The sequence below is a fragment of the Marmota flaviventris genome, chromosome 10 (assembly GCF_047511675.1).
Source record: "Marmota flaviventris isolate mMarFla1 chromosome 10, mMarFla1.hap1, whole genome shotgun sequence".
NCBI classification, from domain to species: domain Eukaryota; kingdom Metazoa; phylum Chordata; class Mammalia; order Rodentia; family Sciuridae; genus Marmota; species Marmota flaviventris.
In genome coordinates this window covers 18,070,294-18,091,389 of record NC_092507.1, presented here as the reverse complement: position 1 = coordinate 18,091,389, position 21,096 = coordinate 18,070,294, and the positions used below count along the sequence as shown (strand labels likewise).

General features: G+C 51.8%; 1 protein-coding gene across 1 annotated transcript in view; it reads right to left on the bottom strand.

The window, feature by feature from the left end:
• Positions 1–1,890, bottom strand: part of Clic4 (chloride intracellular channel 4) — a 65,865-nt gene extending 63,975 nt beyond the window's left edge. The window contains exon 1 of the mRNA XM_027937485.2: positions 1,652–1,890. Within this exon, the coding sequence (XP_027793286.1) occupies positions 1,652–1,723 (72 nt within the window). The 5' untranslated portion in view covers positions 1,724–1,890. The remainder of the gene's footprint in view (positions 1–1,651) is intronic.
• Between the last annotated feature and the right edge of the window lie 19,206 nt (positions 1,891–21,096).

Genomic DNA, 21,096 nt, shown 5'->3' with positions numbered 1-21,096 from the left:
AGCATACATATGGAAAACTGGGAATGGGTAGGCAAGTGACCAAAGTTTGGGAAACAGTTTGCCACACCCATCTCCTTCTGACTGAAGGATTAAATCAGCAGTGAGCAGAGTATTAAGCACTGGTCTCTTCCCAATTTTTTGTTTGTTTTGTTTTCCCTAGTACTCTAGAATGCTGGGCAAGTGCTCTACCACTGAGTTACACCTCCAACCCCTTTCTAATTCCTATACTTTCCTGGCTTATTTTATTGGCTAGGATCTCTAGTACAATACTGAATACAAGCCACAACTGATATTATCCTTATACAATTCTAAATTTAATAATGCTTCTAAAGCTTCACCATTAAGTATTATGTTTTTCACCATTATAAGTAGATACACTTTTTTTGAGTTTATAGAAATTCCTTTCTATTCCTAGCTCAGTTAAAAAAAAAAAATTACTAATCTGACCTTCCCTTCTCTGGGCTGCTTTCCACACCCCTCTCTTCTCTTCCCTTGCTCCAGGCTTCTTCCTACATTGTCTGCACCTCAAAGTACTGTCTGCCACTCAAAGTAACTGAGACTGTGATATTCTGGGAGTTCTATGCCCAGATGTTCTTTCAGTTCTCTGGCCCAAAACATTCCTAAAGCCGATAATTGAAAGAAAATCCTAAAACAAACATTGCTTCTGCTCACTAACAGATCATGTATTCTCCCCATCTCTTAAACACACCCTTCATTGTCTTTTCTTTAAAAAATATGAAGAAAAAAGGGACAGAATAGTTCTAGATTCCTGCTAACTTTCCAGCATGTTGCCTAGCTCCAAATGACACCGGCTTCTAAAGTGATTGAGAGAATCTCAAAAGATTTTAAAGGACTGTTAGGAAAAGCAGCTGGATACCCCTTGGCTAAACTGAAAAACACAACAAAGGAAGAAAGGGCACGGATATTATTCATAAGCAAAAAATGGTAGTTCCAGGATACACAAGCGGAAGAGACAAGCCGGGAGGGAGGGGAATCGAGCCTTTGAAGCCCCCAAAGAAGTTATGGACTCAATTTTTCTTTCAAGACAAAAGGGCACACACACTCTTTCCCAAGGCAGCAACACCAAGGGGAGCAGCCAAAATGTTGCATCATTCGGAACACTCTACGCTTAAGAAACAAGAAAAGCAGATGGTGGTAAAATACCTACGGCAGGAAAACAAAGTTGGGAATCTTGGTCTCTTCCCGAGGCCCTGGAGCGTCTGTCCCCTTTATCATTTTTGTTTTTTTAAAGACTGCACCGAACACTGGGAAGTTTCAGTTTCCCACCAGCTGCGCGCAAAGGTTCCTTGCAAACGCGCCCAGGGAAGTTTACCACCCGACGGGGGCTGGAGCGGGGGCTCCGGGCGGGGCGGGGCGGGGCGGGTGACAGGTCGCTCGCCCGCCCGGGAGGCCGGGACCACCGCGGGTCCTCCACCGCCGGGATGCTGGGCGCTGGCTGCGCCCGCTCGCCCCGCGCGGCCCCGCGCGCGCCCCGGGCCCGGCCCCCTCGACGGCCCCCGGAGGCGGGAAGGCTCGGTGCCGAGACAATGGGCGAGGGCGCGGGACCCGCAGAGCTGCCTCGGCCGGGGGCGGGGGCCTCGGGGGCCTCGGGCGCCGCTGCTGCGGGGCGGGACGGCGGGCGAGCGCTCACCTTAACGAAGAGCTCGATGAGGGGCTCTTTGTCCTCCTCCTTCAGCCCATTCAGCGGCATCGACAACGCCATGGCCGGCTCGGCTGGGCTCCGCGAACGGCGGCGCGGCTGCGGTCCTGCTCCGAGGCTACTCTGACTGCCGGCTCCCGCCGCGCTGCACTCGCTGGACAGTCCCGGCGTCGAGCTGGCCGCGGCCTCAGCTCCTCAGCACCGCCCCACGCCCCGCGCGCGACTCGGAGGCGGCGGCTGCCCCGGCAGCTTCAAACCACGGGGCGGGGCTCCGGGGGCGGGGCCTAGGTCGGGGGCGGGGCCAAGGCCCGGCGCCGCGGGACTCTCCGAGGGAAATGGGGGCGGCCGGAGCTCGCGGGGCGTGGCCTCATCCGAGCTGAGGCGAAGGGACCACTCGGAGGCTGGGAGGCGGCTAGGGGGCGTGGCCTAGACTCGGGGTGTGGCCTTGGTGAAGCCGTCCTCAGCGCTGGCTGAGTCCGGCGGTGGGCGGGCCTTCAAGCCACGCCTCCTGAGGGGCGGGAGGGAAATTCCACCCGGGGTCGGAGCCTGACACCGCCTCCCTCCGGAGCGCCAGCGCGTCCTGAGCAGCTGCTGCTGGGACGGTTCCAGGTGACCTCATGCCTCGGCCGGCCTGGGGCAGCGAGGAGGCGCCTGCCAGCCTCTCCCCCGCTGCACTCCACTACTCATCGCCCTTTCCCGGAGCGGCCACCCCCCTGTTCCCAGTGTTAGGTGGAGCTGCCTTTTCTACGAAAACTTTTCGGAGTTTTCATCTCCTTAGAAATACTTTTTTCTTCCTTCGACTTCTTTTTTTCCTTTTTGACTTTCGGGTCGCTTCTGTATTGGAAATCAGCATATTCACAGGCATTGTGAGGTCGCAGGGTGTTCAGGCTCTGAGGGGGGATAGACAGTGGAACAGGATCCCTCTCCTGCCAGAGCTTCCAGTCGAACTGCACCCTTGGTGCGGGAGCCAGGACTCCTATTTACCCCCGACCAGACCCCATTGCTTTCCCACTTTCACCTGGCAAACTTGAGTGTACATCAGAAACACCTGCGAACGACACTCAGCCCTGCTTTATCTGATTCTCAGATTCTCAGGAGAGGAGAGAAATTAACATTTTTATAAGCACCTGAACAATTCTGAAGTAAGTGGTCTTCAAACTGAAAAACTGCACTGGGTCTTAAGGCCTTGAGGGCAAGGGCCAGAATTCTTTGAAACAGGCACGTGATAGGCACTTGGCCTTGGTTTGCTGCTATTGAACCCCTGGGGCAAATGTCACCTCCTCTGGAAACTTGGGCTCTCTTCTGACTTTCCATAAGGCTTGACTCACAGCTCTTGTACCCGACATCCCAGGTTAGGTTGATCAGTGAGTTCCAGAAGGGCCAAACACGGGGTGCAGGTGGGGGCTCTCCACATTCCTAGCTCACAGCACATATTAGAATCTTTGAACAAATTGAATATGTGCACGAAAATACAGTGAAACCTTCCAACTTTCCCCTCTGCCAGCCCAAAGCAAGTTGCCCAGATGTCCTTGAAGGACTCTCTTAAAGAGATGATATATCCAGGTAATTGGGAAAAAAAAAACCACCTCTAAAATCGGACTATTTACATTCACATCTTGACACAGAAATGTCATTAAAATCCCTAAGTTTGTTTTCATTATCCAGTAGATGGTAGGTGAGTTACTTCGCCTTCCCATGTGTCCCGTGCTGTCCGGAATAGTTGTTACCTGCGCTGGTCCTTGTGCTGCTGTCCCTATCCACCCCTGTGGACTAGTGTGGCATCATATCGACTCTCTCTATGATCAGCTTGTTTGTCAAAAAGTAATAAATGCCAGGAGGCCACCCCTTAGGTCTGGGCTTGAAAAACAAACTGAAGTGACTGCTGGACTCTGAACTGAACTTGGTGTTAATTTGTCATGGAGTCGTGAACTGCCTTAAAGTTCTGTCCTGTCTTCCCCTTCAGCTCTGCCTGAAAAGTGAGAACCAGTTCAAAGTTGGTCCAAGCCTAAAAGGAAGGATCCCTCTGGAACCTCAAAGAAGACCCCAGCTGGCCTGGCTTCAGGTGTGCTGAGTGTTTGTCAAATGCAGCTTGGACCAGTGACTCTCCACCTGTCTGTGTCTGCAGCCCCAGGCTGGCCTCACGGCATCTGGTGGGCAGATGACCTAGCAGGAGGAGCAAAGACTCAGGCTCAGAGCCTGTTAGAAAACTGATCACAGTCACAACTTGGCTTCCAATTTCCACCCCCATGTGTCTCAGATAGATGGGGAAAGCTGGTCTGGGGAAGAGTTGAAGGGATGTTGATGCAGGGAGGCTCCCAGAACACTGCATTCACATCTCCCTCTGGCTTTGAAATGCAAGCCTAGTTTGCATCTTATGCTCCTGTTTGTTTTTATAACACAGAAATTTCAAAGATGGGTGGAGGTGCTTTCTCTTCCCCACACACCCCTCTTACCTCATCTCTACTCTGTCCCCTTTGCTCTCCACACCAGCCACACCTGCCTCTTTGCTATTCCTTGAACCTACCAAGCAAGGGCCTTTGCGTTTGCTCTTCGTAGCCTCCTTCAGGTTTTTGCCCAAATATTGCCTTTTTCAGAGTGATCTTCCCAAATCCCACCCTATGCAACATTGCAAACTGCTCTCTCTTACTCCTCTCTCCCTTTTCTTTCTCTCCTTAACATTTACATCCTCTAATATATATTCTGCTTATTTGCCTGCTTCTTATCTGCCTTCCCCCACACACAGGAATATAAACTCCTTTAGGGCAGAGAATTTTGTTGGGTTATGTTCTATGTTCCTGGCTCATAGAACAGCTCGAATTTAGAAATGAATGATTGTGCCGTGTTGAGCTTTGGTTTCATTTGCCCCTGGCTTACGGGAGGACAGTCCTGCTCCCCCAGCAGCGTGGGAAACCAGGGCGGTTTGTGTGTTGTTTTTATCTGTGGTGCTGAGGATTGAACCCAGGACCTCACGCATGCCAGGCAAGTGCTCTACTGCTGAGCTACATCCCCAGCCCTTTTCAGTTATTTTTGAGTCAAGGTCTCACTCAGTTGCCCAGACTGGCCTCCAACTTGAAATCCTCCAGCCTCAGCCTCTCAAGAAGCTGTATTACAGGTTGTATTTCTTCATGATTAGCACTTCACGAGGGACCAGGTTCTCCAAAGACAGAGGACCCCTCCCATAAGCCTCCCATTGTGACACACCCCCCAGCTCCCTCCTCTGACTAGGTGGTCCCTCGCACTGACGGTACCAACCCCAGTGTCAGTGATTTCAGCAGAGGAGGGAGGCGCTATGCTCGTGGACTCTAGGGTCAAACTGCTCGGATTCCAGTCCTGCGTCTGCCATGGGCCTGTTATTTTATCCTCTGAGCTTCAGTTTCTCATCTGTAAAATGGGTTTAAGATTAGTACCTATTTAATAGGATCATTGATAAATCAATGTCAAGTGTGTGAGGACCCTGGCTGAAGGGAGAGCTTCATCAGCACTCGCTGTGGGTATTATACCCTCCTGTCCACCAGTCTCTGCGCTGCCCCACTGCCTGGCGGACACCTTGCCGGGTGCTTTCATATCCAATCATGTCTGTTCGTCATGGTGTTTCACAAGCATAGTGTTCACTGTTCTCATTTTACAAATAAGGAAACTTCAGGTAAACTTACCCCAGTCATTCAGCTGGGCAGAGGTGGAGTCAGATTCAAACCCAGGACCCTCTGGGAGCCCTGCCGCTCTCCACCGTACTGCATGCTAAGTGGGTATAGAGAAGGGAATCTCGCACATATCCTTCAAGGCCCAACCCGGACAGTCCCCTGCTCCAAGAAGCTTCCTGCTCCATCTAATCAGACTGATTGAAGGAATAAACGAATAGATCCCAAGCGCTGCCTCTTAGCCTCCCACTCCTAGGTTCCAGATGGGGTTTCCCTCACTCACTACACCTATCACGAAATCAGGGCTTGGTTCATCTTTAGTGATGGCCATCAACTTGGCTGTGGAAAATTCAATGTGGCTTTGAATTCCAACCGTGTGCTTGTGACATGAATTTGGTCCTATAAAATTCTGTTAATTGACACACCTGTAAGTTTGGCTAAAGCTTAACCTGAACGTGCTGTGCTATTTACAGAAGCATCAGCCTGTCCAGCTTCCCTATAGATCTGGGCTCCCCTGGAAGACACGAGTCACTGAACAAACACAAGAACTGGAGACACGTTTCAGTTCTGCTTTCCTCGGCCCTAGACATAGAGTGCCCATGGACAGAGATGCTCTTCTGGCCACCAGCCCCTGTAGATGAAATTTCATGGAGGGAAAGACCATCTGGGTACCATTTATAACAAGGGTAGAATAGAGAAAACTGAGGTTCAGAGAAGTTAAGTGGTTTGCTGAGGGTCACACAGCTGGTAAGTGGCAGAACCTATAATTAAAACCGAATCTCTTTGTCCTTATTGCCCTTCTCTTGGCTAGCCATTTGCTCGTAATTCAAGCTTCACAGAGTTCTTACAAGCATTTAAAAAGACGGTACAGGCAGGCCTGGTGGTGCACGCACCTGTAATCCCAGTGGCTCAGGAGGCTGAGTCAGGAGGATCTCATGTCCAAGGCCAATCTCAGCTTGGGCTGTGTTTCTCCTTTGCTAGCCAAGCAATAAACCTTCTTTTTCCTTTTTCTCAAAACCATGTCCTCATTATCGGATTGGCATTGGGGACAAGGACTGAGCTTTTGGCAACAGTGGCACCCACCTATGATCCCAGCAATTCGGGAGGCCAAGGCAAGAGGAACTCAATTTGGAGGCCAGCCTCAGTAACTTAGCATGATCCTACCTCAAAATAAAAAATGAAAAGTTCTGGGGGGTATAGCTCCGTGGTAAACCACCCATGGGGTCAATCCCCACCAGTGCTTGCTTTGGCAGCCCTTATACTAAAATTGGAATGACACAGAGAAGGTGAAAAACCAGCCTCTACCTCAGAGCAAAGCCTGTCCAAGGAAGGGACATGACCTTTGTCCTTGGAAAAACCCACAGAGCACTCCTAGGCACATTCCCACCCTGCTAAGTTGTTGATCTACAAATAACAGGAGAGATCTGCTGCGCCAGGTGTCCCTGACTCAGTCAGGCTAGGTGGGGATCCATAGTAGCCCCCTAGCAGCCACCAATCAGCATGAGACAGGGAAATACCTGGGATGCCAGATGACCCCCCAGTAGTTTATGGTGGTTGATAACATGTTGGGAAACCATGTAGTTCAGCACATATACCCCTCTTGGCTCAAACCAATCAGTTCAAACGAATACCCCTTTTGTACTGACCAATCACCCCTATCCAACTTGTTCCCGCCAGTGAATGTGCTAATCATGTTTTAGAGTTGTTATTTGATTTTCCCGCAGTGTGTGATGATTTGCTATGATGTATGTGAAGTCCCTGCCCTCTCCAAAGAATGTATAAAAATGCTGCAAACCCTGGGCTCGGGGCCTCTCAGCGTCACCAGTTGCTGTGTGTGCGTGCGGAGGACCGAGCTAGCTCGCAATAAACACCTCTTTGCTGCTTACATCGATCTTGGGTCTCTGGTAGTCTTCGGGGGTCCCGAATTGGAGCATAACAAAGGTTACCATGGCCCCTGTGCAAGGAAGACATGCAAATTCATGAAGAGTCCCATATGTTCTCTCTCTCTCTCTCTTTTTTTTTTTAATTTGTGTTAGTTGTTGATGGACCTTTATTTTATTTATTTGTATGTGGTGCTGAGAATCGAATCCAGTGCCTCACACATGCTAGGCAAGCGCTCTACCACTGAGCCACAACCCCCGTATTTTCTCTTCACTAGTTACTTGTATATAAAGTGACCCCCAAGTTCTTTTAAATGTCTGAATCTTTCCACTAATTTGTACTTTGGGGAGCATTTCATTCTTGCATATTTTCACCATTAAATGAAAAAAGTCTTTGCTTCTCTTACTTAATGTGAACCATTTGTTTTGTTTAATTCTACTTGAGGGGATATTTTAATATAATTTCTGCTTAAATCAAACATCCCCTCTGAATGTTAACTTTTTTAAAAAATATATTTTTAGCTATAGATGGGTGCAATATCTTTATTTTTACTTATTTACCTTAATGTGTGCCTCACGCATGCGAGGCAAGCACCTTACCACTTAGCTACAGCCCCAGCCCCTGAATGTTAACTTTTAAATGTCGAAATGTGATGAACCATAGATCTAGGAAGTGAGATTGCAATATGCTTAAATTTGAGGTAGATAAGGAGAAAATTCTGAGGGTTGTTATTGAAAGTCCGTTAAGAGAGATTGATAGGACTTTATAATTTTGATGAGCTGAATAGATTCCAATGTCAACATGTGGAAAATTTTTCTGAAAAACTTGTTCATGTATTAGTTGGATCAGTTTTTCTGTGGCATTTGGTGCCATAAACCTTTTGAATTTATCTTGGGGAAAAAAAAAACCAACTACCGGTCAAAACAAAACAAAACAATTATAATGGAAGATCTCATTTATTAAGAACAATCAAGAATATATAAAATCTAAGAAATATGAAAATATATTAATATGTGTATGTTTCACTTGGAGAAAAAAACAACTTTATAACAATATAACAATTTGGAGATTTTTTTTTTCTTTTGTACCAGGGATTGAACTCAGGGTTACTTAACCACTGAGCCACATCCCCAGACCTTTTTATATTTTATTTAGAGACAAGGTCTCACTGAGTTGTGTAGGGCCTCACTAAATTGCTGAGGCTGGCTTTGAACTCGATCCTGCCTAAGCCTCCTAAGCAGCTGGATTACAGGCGTGGGCCACTGCACCCTGCACGTGCGCACACACACACACACACACACACAAATACATAAAGCCATTTTCTATTCTTGGACAGGGAAATTCAAAAATATAACGATGTTAGGTCTTTTATTGTTCATCTAAATTTTTTTTTAATTTAGGCATAGATGGATACATCACATATTTATTTTTATGTGATGCTGAGGATCGAATGCCAGGTGAGTACTCTACCCCTGAGCCACAACCCCAGCCATTGACATATGTATATATCACCTTGGAATAACTGCATATCAAATCCGCATTTCTCTGGAGGAGAGAGAAATTGGTAACAGTGCTTACACCCAGAAAGGGGAACTAGGTCACTGGTAACTTTTGGCACGTGTATGTAATATCTACCTAAAAATTGGTTTAAAAAAGAAAAGAGGTCAAGGGTGTAGCTCAGTGACAGAGCACCAGAGCCCGTGCCTAGCACACACCATCATCCTCCCCACCCACTTGGTGTCCTTCCCTGTAGGACAGAAGCAGAGCTCCTGACTCTGCCTGGGACACCTTCACGCTACCCGGCAGCTTCCTGCCCTGCTGTCCTCACGGGCAGCGCCAAGATCCAGCTTCTGCACCCAGTGTGCCTGCCCTTGTCCCCCAGGTCTGTCTCCCCACCACCCCCAGCCCCGCAGCATTAAAAGCATTTGGAAGCCAGGCAGGTCTGATCCCCTGGAAGCAGAAACCCTACCCTGGGCCCCTGTTGACCCTGCTCCCTGTGAGACCGTCTCATCTTGGGGAAGTTACATTTGGTCACTGGGAAGCTGCTCCAGCCAGGAAGGGAACCCGAGTTGACTTGAAGCCAGGCTCTTAATTGGATTGGATTCCCGGGGAGGCCATTAGCCTCTTGCTGCAGCTTGGCAGAGAGGAAATACTTCCTCCCCCGCCCCAGCCCCCACCGGCAGGCAGCCCAGCCAAGGTCCTGGATGGCCTACCTCCCAAATAAGGTGCGGTATAAAGTTTCCAAATGTTATTACTCTCCTTAATTAGACGAGCTTGTGGCTGTCTCTAGACACCAGCAAATATGGTAAGTATGTGAATGGTCTTGTCCTGTCTCTATCACTGATGCTGCGAATTTTTTTGAGAGCCTACTATGTGCTAGGCACTGTCCCAGGCCCCAAGCAGACATCACCTTGGCTCTCACATACTGAGGGCTCTTTGGGAAGAAGAATAATAAACAAACACTGAGCCTGGAGGTCACGCGAGGCAGCTCTTCCCAGGTGTGTCTGCCCAACAGCACAGACCCCCAGGAGGGACCCAGGTCTGCAGAGTTTGGGTGGCTTGTTTGTTCAGACCTCTGGCCACCAATTCAGAGGCTCTTTCCACCACCCTGACCGGTGGACACCGAAGAATAGCAGAAGATTTAGGAAAATTTATTTAGCTGCAGCATATAACTCACCCCACGAGGAATAAATCATTCCATCTCCCAAAAGAAGAAAAAGATGACATTTAGGGAGATATTCAGGGTTATAATATCCATAAAGGCAAAGGAGAATATAAAAAATGATTTGAAACTGCTATTGTTTGAAGGTCCCCACCCAAACTTCCGATGAAATTTAATCCCCATTGTCAGGAATTAAGAGGTAGGATGAGGCGGAACTCTTAAGAAGTGATTAGTCATAAGAACTCTGCCCTGGGGAGTGACTTAATCCATCCATGGATTAATGGATTAATGAGTTATCTTGAGAGTGGATCTTCATCAAAGCCAGTTTGGTTCTGTCTCTTGCAAACCTCTCTCTCCACGTGAGGCCCTTTGCCACCTTGGGACTCTGCAGAGTCCCCATCGGCAAGAAGGCCTTTAGCAGATGTAGTCCCTCAACCTAGGACTTCCCGGTCTCCAGAACCATGAGCTACATAAACCTTCATTCTTTATAAAATTCCAGGCCTCAGGCATTCAGTTAGAACAATAGAACACGGATTAAGCAAACTAGCAGTGCTTGGAAGAGAAAACTAATGTGTGTTGGCTATAGACTGTACTTACAATACTCCACAAGGACCTTCCATATTTGAAGAAAGTATGGCTCAAGAGAGCTAGGTGATTTGTTTTAAATCATACAATTAGGGACTTCAACTCAGGTCTAGTTCTTGACTACCTCCCCTCCAGGTACAGCTCTATAAGGTCAGGCCTGCTTTTATCTTCTCCATCTGTGTGGCCAGCACAGAGCTCCCCACCTGGTCCAAAGTTGGTGCTCAGAAAATGTTGCCTAAGCCAGGGGTGCAGCTCAGTGGTGGTGTAGCACACACCAGGCCCAACTAAGTGATTGAACATGTCTGTCGTCAAAGCCTGTTCTGATTCGAATACACCACTTTGTGTCCCTATCAAAGTATGGATCACACTGTCATTGGAATATTCTATAGCTGTTAAAAATTATAATCCCTGCTGGGCACAGTGGTGCACACCTGTAATCCCAGCAACTCGGGTGGCTGAGGCGGGAGGATTGCAAGTTCGGGGCCAGCCTCAGCAACTTAGTGAGGCCCAAACTTGGAGAGACCGTGACTCAAAATAACAAGGTCTGGGAATGTGGTTTGGTGGTAAATGGTCCCTGGGTTGGTTCAATCCCTAGTACCAAAATAAAAATGATGATGTTGAGCTGGGCGTGGTGATACATACCTGTCATCCCAGCTATTTGGGAGTCTCAGGGAGGAGGATCACAAATTGGAGATTAGCCTGAGATATTTAGTGAGACCCTGTCTCAAAATAAAAAGGTCTGGGAATGCAGCTCATTGGTAGAGCGCATAACTCGCATGAGTCCAATCCCTATGCCACCAAAAAATAATAGTAATAATGTTGAAATCTGCTGAAGACGGAGCTACTGATAGGGACAGGCACTGATAGAGTCAGCCTCGGGACAAACATTCTGTGTTCAGGGACCTCAGCAGAGTTCTCATGGCTCCATGGGCCCCCATCCCCACGCCAACTACTATCAGAACATACGCTATTATTAGAGGCATATCGGACACTTAATATGTGCCTGTTGCTCCAGGCAAGGTGTCTGTAATTCCAGCAACTCTGGAGGGCAAAGCAGGAGGATCTCAAGTTAGAGGCCAGCCTGAGCGACTTAGCAAGATCCTGTCTCAAAATAAAAAGGGTGGAGGATATGGCTGCATGGTAGAGCATCTCTGGGTTCAATGCCTAGTACAAAATAAATAAATAAATAAGTGCCTGTTGTATGCTCTATATTGTATGCATTGGCTGTGCCATCTCATTCAACATCTGTCCTCAAGTTGAGCATCATAATTGTTTTCACACTACAGAGGCAGAAATTGGGCTAAGTTGATTGCCCAAGCGAAACAGCTGGTAAGCAAGAGGCAGGGGTGGGATTTGAACCCAAGTCTGCTCTCAGTCCCAATGGTGCACTCCACAGCCCCGTCCTTCTCCCATCACCCTTAGCCACCACGTGGGCAGTGAACTGTGTCCAGCATTCCCTCCAGATTCCCGCCTGTCTGCTTGTCCTTTGAGCTCAGACTGTGAATATGACCTTAACATAGAGAAATGGTTCTCACCACAGAGTTGGTGGCCCTGGCTCAGATGAGGTGCCCACTTCCTACTGCCTGAGGGTGCAGGAACAGCCAGCTCCAGTCCCGGGAGAATGCCAAGGGGTGGCCCAGGCCACGATTGCTTCCCCACAAAGTCAGAGCAAATAGGACTGTGCTCTCCCAGGCATAAAATGTGGTTTGAATAAGAACAGTTCTTCTCCATCCTTGAACACTCCCAGTTCATTTATTGGGTACTTTGAGTCCTGAACAATTAGAGCTTTAAATCACAGCTAGGTAGCAGAGGGGGTGTGAAGCTATTTGGAATTCAACAGGCAACGTGTTTCTCAGGGCTGACAAGTGCCCTTCACGCTTCAAAAGAACCCGCTGCGCTCCTAGGCAGCCAGCGGGGCCCAGCAAGCTCGGCCCGGGAATGGCAGCCCATCTCATGTTTTTCCAGCTGCATCCCACGCCCGCCTGGCGGCCCACCCCACTCTCCCGCTGGTGGCTTGTGTGACACTTGGAGGGCTCGGGCTTGGTGTGTTTGTTTGCTTCCTGCGTGAAGCCGTGAAGCCGTCACTAATCTCCTCCCAGAGTCACGCTTCCCACTGCAACCCCTGTATGGGGACCAGCACTGGCGCTCTCTGTGCAGAACACTGTGTTCCGCGGAGCCGTGCCCTGCTGTGTCTGACAGCCCACCGGGAGCAGCCCGAGACAGAACAACAGCCTTGTCTGAGCTGATGGCAGATGTGGCCAGGGGCTTGAGGGTCGAGCGAGCCCAGCATTTATTGGCTTTCCCCATCTGGCTAGCCTCTTAGTTTTTTGTTTGGTTTGTGGGTTTATTTGTTTATTTTATTTTTCACAGGGCTGGGTGTGGAACCCAGGGCCCCGTGCATGCTAGGTGAGTGCTCTGTCACTGAGCTGCACCCCCTGATTGGCTTTAGTTTTTAGGTGAGGTTCTAGAAGAAGTTTTTGTTCCCCTGAACCTGCCCACCCTGGTCAGCTGCTAGGTCCACCCTACCAGTGCAGGGACCAGAGACCCTGGGTTTACTCAGGAAGGCTCCTGAGGAGTGGAGAAGGTCCACACCCCCACAACCAACCCCTATCCTCTGCTAGCATCAATGGCCTCTCCTAGCAGGAGGCTGATAGATCATGCTAAGAGAGGCCGGTCCCAGTCCCCCCAGGAGGTGAGGATAAGGACAAAGAAGGTGAACAGGGACAGAACATCCATTCCTGCTGGTCAGAAATAAACACTGCAAGAATCTGCAGGAACAGGGTATTTACACGGCCCAGGGGAGTCCCTGCAGATTGCTCCTATACTTGTGAGGGGGAAATGGTAATTTGGTGGTAAAAACAGACCACTCTAACCAGGTGACCAAAATTGACATCACCCTGCCCAGGCCGACACATGTCAGGCGCTCCTGGAAACAAAGCCCTGAGAGGCACACAATGTCACTTTTGTCATATTCCAGCTTGAGGGTGCGTGGCCGCATCTGATGGTGAGGAGATGCCAGACACACCCCACTCAAGGAAGAGTGTGTAAAAGAACTGGTCTGTATTCTAAAGTTCAATGTCATAAAAGACAGAGTTCCTGTTCCAGATCAGAGTAAAAAGGCTTACGCCTCTTTAATTAGATGCCGTATATCAGCAGACGGGATCCTGCACCAGTGGGAAAAGAATCTCATAAAAGCACATTGCGAAACCAGGCACAGTGATCATGCCTGACATCGCAGCTACTTGGGAGGCCTGAGGCAGAAAGATGGCAAGTTCAAGGCCAACCTAGGTAAGTTAGCAAGAGCCTGGGTCAAAATAAAATAAAAAGAGCTGGGGATGGAAGCTCAGTGGTAGAATGCCCCTGGGTTCAGTCCCTGGTACCACAAAAAAACCAAAACAACAGCAAAATGAATGAATGAATAAATAAATAAATACTCATTGGCAGAATTAGAATGTGAAGAGTAAAGTATCAGATCAATATTAAGTTTCCTAAATCTAATACCTGTACTTGGATTATGTAAGGGGGGTATCCTTGTTATTAGAAAATATGTGCTGAAGTGTTAAGGGGTAGAAGCATAATCTGACCGGTGTGGGGTGCAGCTCAGTGGTAGGACATTACTCAGCAGGAGTGAAGCCTTGGGTTCAATCCCCAGCACAGAAAAAAAGCAGAGCATGATGTTTGCAATCTCTTCTCAGAAAAAAATAATTTTACGTGTCTATCTATCTATATTCCTCTGCATCGCTTTTCCTATATCTTCTAAATAGGAAAACAATGTAGCAAAGTGCACTAAAATAAAATGGTGAACTTGGTAAGGGCTGTTTAAGAGTTCTCTGTATTATTCTTGCAACTTTTCAGTTAGTTGGAAATTATTTCAAGTTAAAATAAACATCAGGGAGGTTCAAAAGAAGGGAAAAGCTGATTCCCAACTAATACCCAGGGAATTTCCCTGGGGGTTTGAGTGAGAGGTGGAGCTCAAGGTCTGACTTATTTCTTTTTCTGGACTGTGTGAGGGCTGGCCACTTTCCCTCCTGCTGATAGCCAGGAGGACACTCCAGCCCTCTGCCATCATCCTCCCTGGGACACTGGCTAAATCTGGCCATCAGGGCTGGGTCTCCCAGGCTGGCCAGCTCAGAAACAGGAGGCACAGCTGGGCGCGGTGGTGCACGCCTGTAATCCCAGTGGATCGGGAGGCTATGACAGGAGGATCGAAAGTTCAAAGCCAGCCTCAGCAAAAGTGAAGCAACTCGGTGAGACCCTGTCCCAGGGCTGGGATGTGGTTCAGTGCTCCGAGTTCAATCCCTGGTACCCACCCCCTGCCAAAAAAAAAAAAAAAGCTAGCACATGCATGGCACATACTAAAAAATGCTGGTTATTATTACTATTAACCCTGCGCCCCACCCTCCCAATTTAAATTCATGGTTTCATTTATTTAACAAGAATTTCAGGGCTGGGGCTGTAAGCTAGTGGTAGAGCGCTTGCCTAGTTGGTGTGAGGCCCTGGGTTCAATCCCCAGTACAACGGAAAAAGTGATGACGATAATTTGCTGAGAGCCTAATACGAACCAGGCCTGGAGTGCACATGGAGACGCCACGACCCAGCTGTGAAGCTGAGTGCTGAGTGCTGGGGGAGACGGACAGGTGATACCAACCACTGTGATAAGAATCCAGAGTGTTCTCCTTGTGCTTACAATATACTAGCTGTGACCTGAGCCTCTTGTCTATAGCATCATGTGACCATTACAACTTAGTAAGATAAGCACTGTTTTTTTTTAATATTTATTTTTTAGGTGTAGATGGACACAACACAATGCCTTTATTTTTATGTGGTGCTGAGGATCCGACCCGAGTCTCGCCCACGCTAGGCGAGTGCTCTGCCGCTGAGCCACAATCCCAGACCCTAAGCACTGTTTTATAGATGAGGAAACTGAGGCACAGAGAAATTAGGTTGCGAGCCCAGAGCTACACAGTAAGCGTAAACGTGGCAGAGCTAGCTGGACGTGGTGGTGCACACCTGCAAACAGCTCGGGAGACTGAGGCAGGAGGATCACAAGTTCAAGGCCAAACTCTGCAACTTAGTGAGACCCTATCCCAAAATAGAAAGGATTAGGAATGGAGCTCAGTGGTAAAGCGCCCCTGGATTCAATCAAACAAACAAAAACTAACAACAACAAAACCCCCTAAGTGACAGACTTCTGCACTAAGGCAGCCTGGGGTTTCGTGCTCCTCAGGGTGGGGGCCCCAGCAGGACTGAGCAGGAGGGCTTCCCGGAGGAGCTTTGCCTGATTAGAGGACGCGAGCTGCGCAGGTGGAGAACAAAGATGACCCTGGAAACGGCTCTGCCAAGGCCTGAAGAGGGGGGAGTGGACCAGTGGGCGGCAGGCGTGGCTCCGAGATCAAGGAGGGGAGAGGTGAAGCCACACAGGCCAGGGAGCATGGAGGGCCTGTGCCACCCTAGGGAATGTCACCGTCCTGACCTCCCAGGTCCCCTGCCTGCTAGGTGAGCTCTCTACCAGGAGCTACACCCAGCCCTGTCCCTCGACTGAAAACACATTTAAAAAACAGAACAAGAGGGGCTGGGGCCATAGCTCAGTTGGTAGAGCGCTTGCCTCCCAAGTGATGAGGGGGTGGAGACTTGGTCACTCTGCTGGCAAGGGACTGCCAGGCGCCCACTTCCATGGGAACAGCCCCTGGACTGCCCAGGGCAAGCCAGCCTTGGCTCAGCCTTCCAGGCCAGCCAAGGACTCCCCAAAAGAGGTGTCACTTAAAGAGAAAGGACCCCAGAGACAGATCCCCAGGGTGACAAGGAGGGACCCAGTGGGAACTTCGGGCTCTAGTCCGGTTATTCTTCTTCAAGCGAGCCCCAGAGCCTACAGCACAGGGCAGCGTGACCGGCCACCTCCCTGTCCTTCAAGCCCCTCCCCCAAGGCCACCAGGCTTAAGTCATTTTCCTGGTGGCTTTCCAAAGATGTCCTATGCATAGATTCATGCAGATGTGTTGCATGGAGGGATTTTGATAATGAGCCGTATTGTTCCTTCTTTGAGGGCGGAGTCTGTTAAAAAGTAAAATATCTTGGGGAGACTGCGAAGCGGGGGAAGCAGGACAGAAATTCAACTGTAAGGCAAGGCGGCTTATATGCCCGACCGTGATTTAATAAGGGACACAAGGAACCTTTGAATGACGTGGTAGAAAGCAGCTTTGTGTTCTGCCGTGCGATCCACCCGTCCCCTCCCGATGGCGTGGAATTTGAAATAATGAGAGCTGTTATGACTTCAAAATGAGACCTGGCGACCTCGGCCTGTGAGGCAAGCTCTCCCGGCTCTTGGATCCCCTCTGCCCGTCACTTGCCCACCTCTCCAGCTCCCAGGCCTCAGGAAGGGGCCAGGCTTCAACAGTGACCCCCTCCCTGCTCACCGGGGACAAACCCAGCTTCCCGCCTTTGTCTGCCAGATGTGTGTCCCCCATGGAGGCCACCACCAGCTACAGTGACTCATGGCATGACACACTGGTCTCTCTCTCTCCTCCTGCTGCCCTCCCCCTGTTGGAGTGGGGGCTTGACCAGGGCAGTAGAGGGCAGGTTGAGAGCCTTGGGTTTATAGTCAGACAGCCTGGCTCATGGTGCTGTTCTGCCCTTGTCGGCTGTGTGACCTAGGGCAAATCGCTTTACCTCTCTGAGTCTCACTTTCCCCATCTGTAAAGTGGGGGAGTAACAGTACTTTCTCCATAGACAGAGCCGTCATGAGGCCTCCACACTTGTGACATGCACACACCTAGCGAGGCGGCTGTCCTTCCAGCCTGGAGGTGGAGGTGTGGGGACAGTGAGCTCTGGTCTCCACACTGGCCAGCCCTCTGCCCGGCCCCAGGAGCTCAGGCTGAACCCTCTGACCCTCTTCCCAGGCTTCTTTGGCTGAAGAAATCGTTCTCATATTTCAGGATTCAGAGACAAATCTCCAGGGATCTCCTGCAACACACCTCCACCCTCAGTCCAAACAAACCGCTTCCTCCTCTGCATCTGGCCACTGGATGCCCGGTGGCATGTGGTGTGGAACTTATTTCTGTGACCCAGGGGTTCCTGCCCGCACAGGTCCCAGCAGACAGGGGTCACTGCTTCTCTAAAGTCCCACCCACAGTCCCCTAGGCCTTCCCAACGGAACCCTCCTCCCGCCAGCCCCTGCTTCTGGGAGAGGTCACCCCGTCTCAGATTCAGGCTGGGTCCAGGGGAGTCCAAGCCAACAACGGGTGCTCCTGTTGGCCCAGGGGTGACCATGACACGGTCACCCAATCAGACTGGAAAAGAGGTCCTGACTGTCTGCCTTAGGGGGCCGGCCTCTTTTCCTTGAGGGGGAACTGCCAGGTCCCCTGGTCCCCCAGGTGCTAGCAGCCATTTTGACACCCAGAGGGTGGAGGACAATGTGGAGGGAGGCAGAGGAGGAGGCGGGAAGATCCTGGGCCCTTGTGCCTCACGGAGCCCCTGAATCCATCAACTCCCAAACCAGGGAGGTCCCAGCCTCCTGATCCACCGTCACAGTGAGGGGTGGCAGAGGAAGGTCGTGGAGATACTGAAGGGAGCCGCCGCTAAGTAAGTGAAATCCCACATTAAATGTCCTTGGTGAACATCGGGCCCACACCTCTGTCCAGAAACTTCTCTTGGGCCCCTTCCCGGGGCTCCAGGCAGCCCACTGCTTCCCGGGCTCCTGTCTCTGCTCCCGGCCTCGCCCGAAGCCTCCCACTCCCCACGGCTTCCTGACTCTGAGCCCTTCCTCCGCCGGCCTCCAGCCACAGGGAGGCCCTCCCCAGCCACAGAAGCACAGAAGCCATCATTGTCTCAGGCTGGACCCAGACCCCTCCTTCCCAGAGGCAAGCTCTGTCCTGGGTTTTAAGGGGACGACCCCCCACCCACAGCCCTGGAGCATCCTGGGGCTCTGGGCTGGGAGGGCGCAGGCACAACCCAGCGGGTGTCTGAGGAGGAAGGCTGCTGCCTCCCAGCCCCTCGCCCTTCCTGCGGCCCTCGCCCTCCGCCCTCGTGACTCAGCCTTGAGCCCGGCCTCCTGGCCTCTTCCTGTCCCCTTCTCTGGCTCCAGCTCCCGAGAACAGCAGGATGTAAGCTGCGCCCAGGCCACTTGGGGACTTGGAGTGGCAGGTGTTGGCAAGCTGTCCCCGGGAGCTGAGCCATGGGCCCAGGCTCGGCTGCCCACGCCCTGCCGCCAGCCCTGCCGCTGCCCACAGGATGGGCAGGCCCATCTCGGGCGATGAGCAGGGGCCGTCAGTGGACGGACAGGCACACGGTGTGCCCCAAGTCCTGGACAGAGGGGACAGGGTTCCAGGAGGCCAGAGGGTGAGCCCCAGAGCCCGGCCCAGGGTCCCCAGGCACAGGCCTTCAATGCTCTGCCTCAAACGCCTGTCTGTCAGGAAAATGGGCAGAGAGGGGTCACCCCTGCCAGAGGGCCCGGGGGGACCCAGAAGAGCGCCTGGCGCACAGCGAGCACCTCGTCAGGGCCCGTCACGTGAGAGGCACAGACCCCATAAGTGTTTCCCGAGGGCCCATCATGTGCCAGGCGGTGAGCAGGAGGGACAGCAGCTGTCCTGGAGGAAGGCCATGCTGGCCTCTCCCTGCAGAGGAACCTGCTGGGCAGGGCCAGGCGGGGCCCGGGGGTGTGTGGGCCAGTGGCACTCACAGTGAAGTGACATCTCACTTAGCAAAAGGAAAACCAGGAGGAGCAGGGCCCCTGGGGTCTCGCCCTTGAGAGGAATGACACTCGCTGAACTTGGGGCGCACTGTCCGTGTGCCAGGCATGGGACTCTCTTGTCACTCTTTTGTCGTGGTCTCTAATCTGTGATAGAGGAGCTCAGCACAGAGAGGTTAAGTAATGGGCTTGAGGTCACACTGCTGGAACGTGGGGGAGGTGGGATGGAACCCCAGACAGCGTGGCTGAGCTGACCACAGGCGGATAATGAGCTGTCATTTACTAAGGACCCACAACACCCTGCACATGACATCCTCTTCATCCTGACGCCCACCAGGTGAGGGTCCCAAGGTGAGGTGAGGGACTCAAGGTCCAGAGATTTGTGTGTGATTTTCCCAGGGTCTTGCCCAGGCATCGATGGAGCCAGGGGACCTTGACACGAGGCTACCCTGCCACCCCAGACCTCTAATCCCCAACTGGGCTGCCCCCCCCAGCCGCTGGCCCCCCTAGCCGCCGACCCTGCCCCGTCCCCTCTGGGGTGTGCGTGTGGAGAATGAGAAGTCCTGGAGGCACCGACTGGACAGATGAGCATTATGAGCAGGCCCTCTGCCCAGCAGCCGAGCCAGTGGACACATCCATCCTGGCCTAGCTGGGCCTCCTCCGGCTCCACCCTGAAACCTAGGACTCAGGGAGAAGAGGAGTCGGCTCCCCGGGGACCCCCGCGCACCTGAGCTGAAGGGGTCTTCAAAGGACCCCCGAGGAAGGTTCTAGTAGTGCCCTCCGCCGCCGGGAGGCAGGACAGGAGGGCGGTGAGAGCATGCACCCGAGAGCCAGGCTGTGCCCCTGCCGTGGCCTGCAGAGTCTTCAGCACGAAGCCTCAGTCTGCCTGTCACTGGGGCGAGGATAATAGCGGTCCCTGCACCTCCGAGGGTGCATGAAAGACCTGGTGGCGCTGCACATAAACAGCACCAAGTGTTTGCGAAGTCAGGACACCCAAGGAAGTTCAGGTCCAAGGAAGCCCTGAGACTTGCCCCACGTGGCACTGGTACCACGTGAACAGCTGGGACTTGAGCTCAAGTCTTCCAGCTGCAGAGCAGCCCCTCTGCACGCTCAGGACCCACGTTCCCGGGTGGGTGAGTGGGTTGTTCTATTGAAGGGAGACGGTCATTTCAGCTGAGAAGACAGCACGCGCCAGGTGGGAATGGGGGGGCACTGTGACTGCCGTCGTTCCAGAGTTGGCGCCTCACCCCGACAGCGAAGCGCCAGCCAGGCCCCCCACCCGATGGTAATACGGTGGTTCAATCTGGTGGGGGAGACGGATGTGCAAGCAAATCACTGTCAGGCCAAACGGTGGCTCTGCAGTGGTGGAGCCAAAAGCCGTCTCCCTGGCTAGCGGTCAGCTCCGTGGAAGAACTGGCTTTGGAGCTGGACCTTTAAGTGCTGACCAGACTGGGGGTGTGGCTCAGCGGTAGAGCGCTTGCTGGGCCTGCAAGAGGCCCTGGGCTGCGTCCCGACCCTGTAAAGAAGGAGCACAGAGGGGAGGAGAAGGGAAGAAGGAGAGAAAGGAGGAGGACGGGGAGGAGGGAAACTGAGTAAGGACAAAAGAAAAAAAGACCGAGGGCCTGGCAGGAGCCGGGCAAGGGGACAGAGGGCACGTGGGATCTTCAGGACAATGGCGAGTTCCACGTGTAGTTCAAGGCCAGTACAGGGAGGGCCTCTGTGTTGGTCAGAGTCCCCGAGTCACAAGAAAACCCATTCCAAGAGGCTAAGATGGAAAGGAAACTTATCAACTCAAGAAACAGAAAATCTCAGTGCCTCGCCTTCAGGCACAGGTGGATCCAGCCGTGCAAAGACGCCACCAGGACTTGGTCTTGCCATCTCCGCCTCGGCCCTGGGTGGGCTCCACCCTGGAGAAGGCCCTTTCCAAAGGCAGGTGGCTCCGGGCTGATGCACTCCCAGCCCCAAGCTCAGTGCAGAGGGGGATTCCTC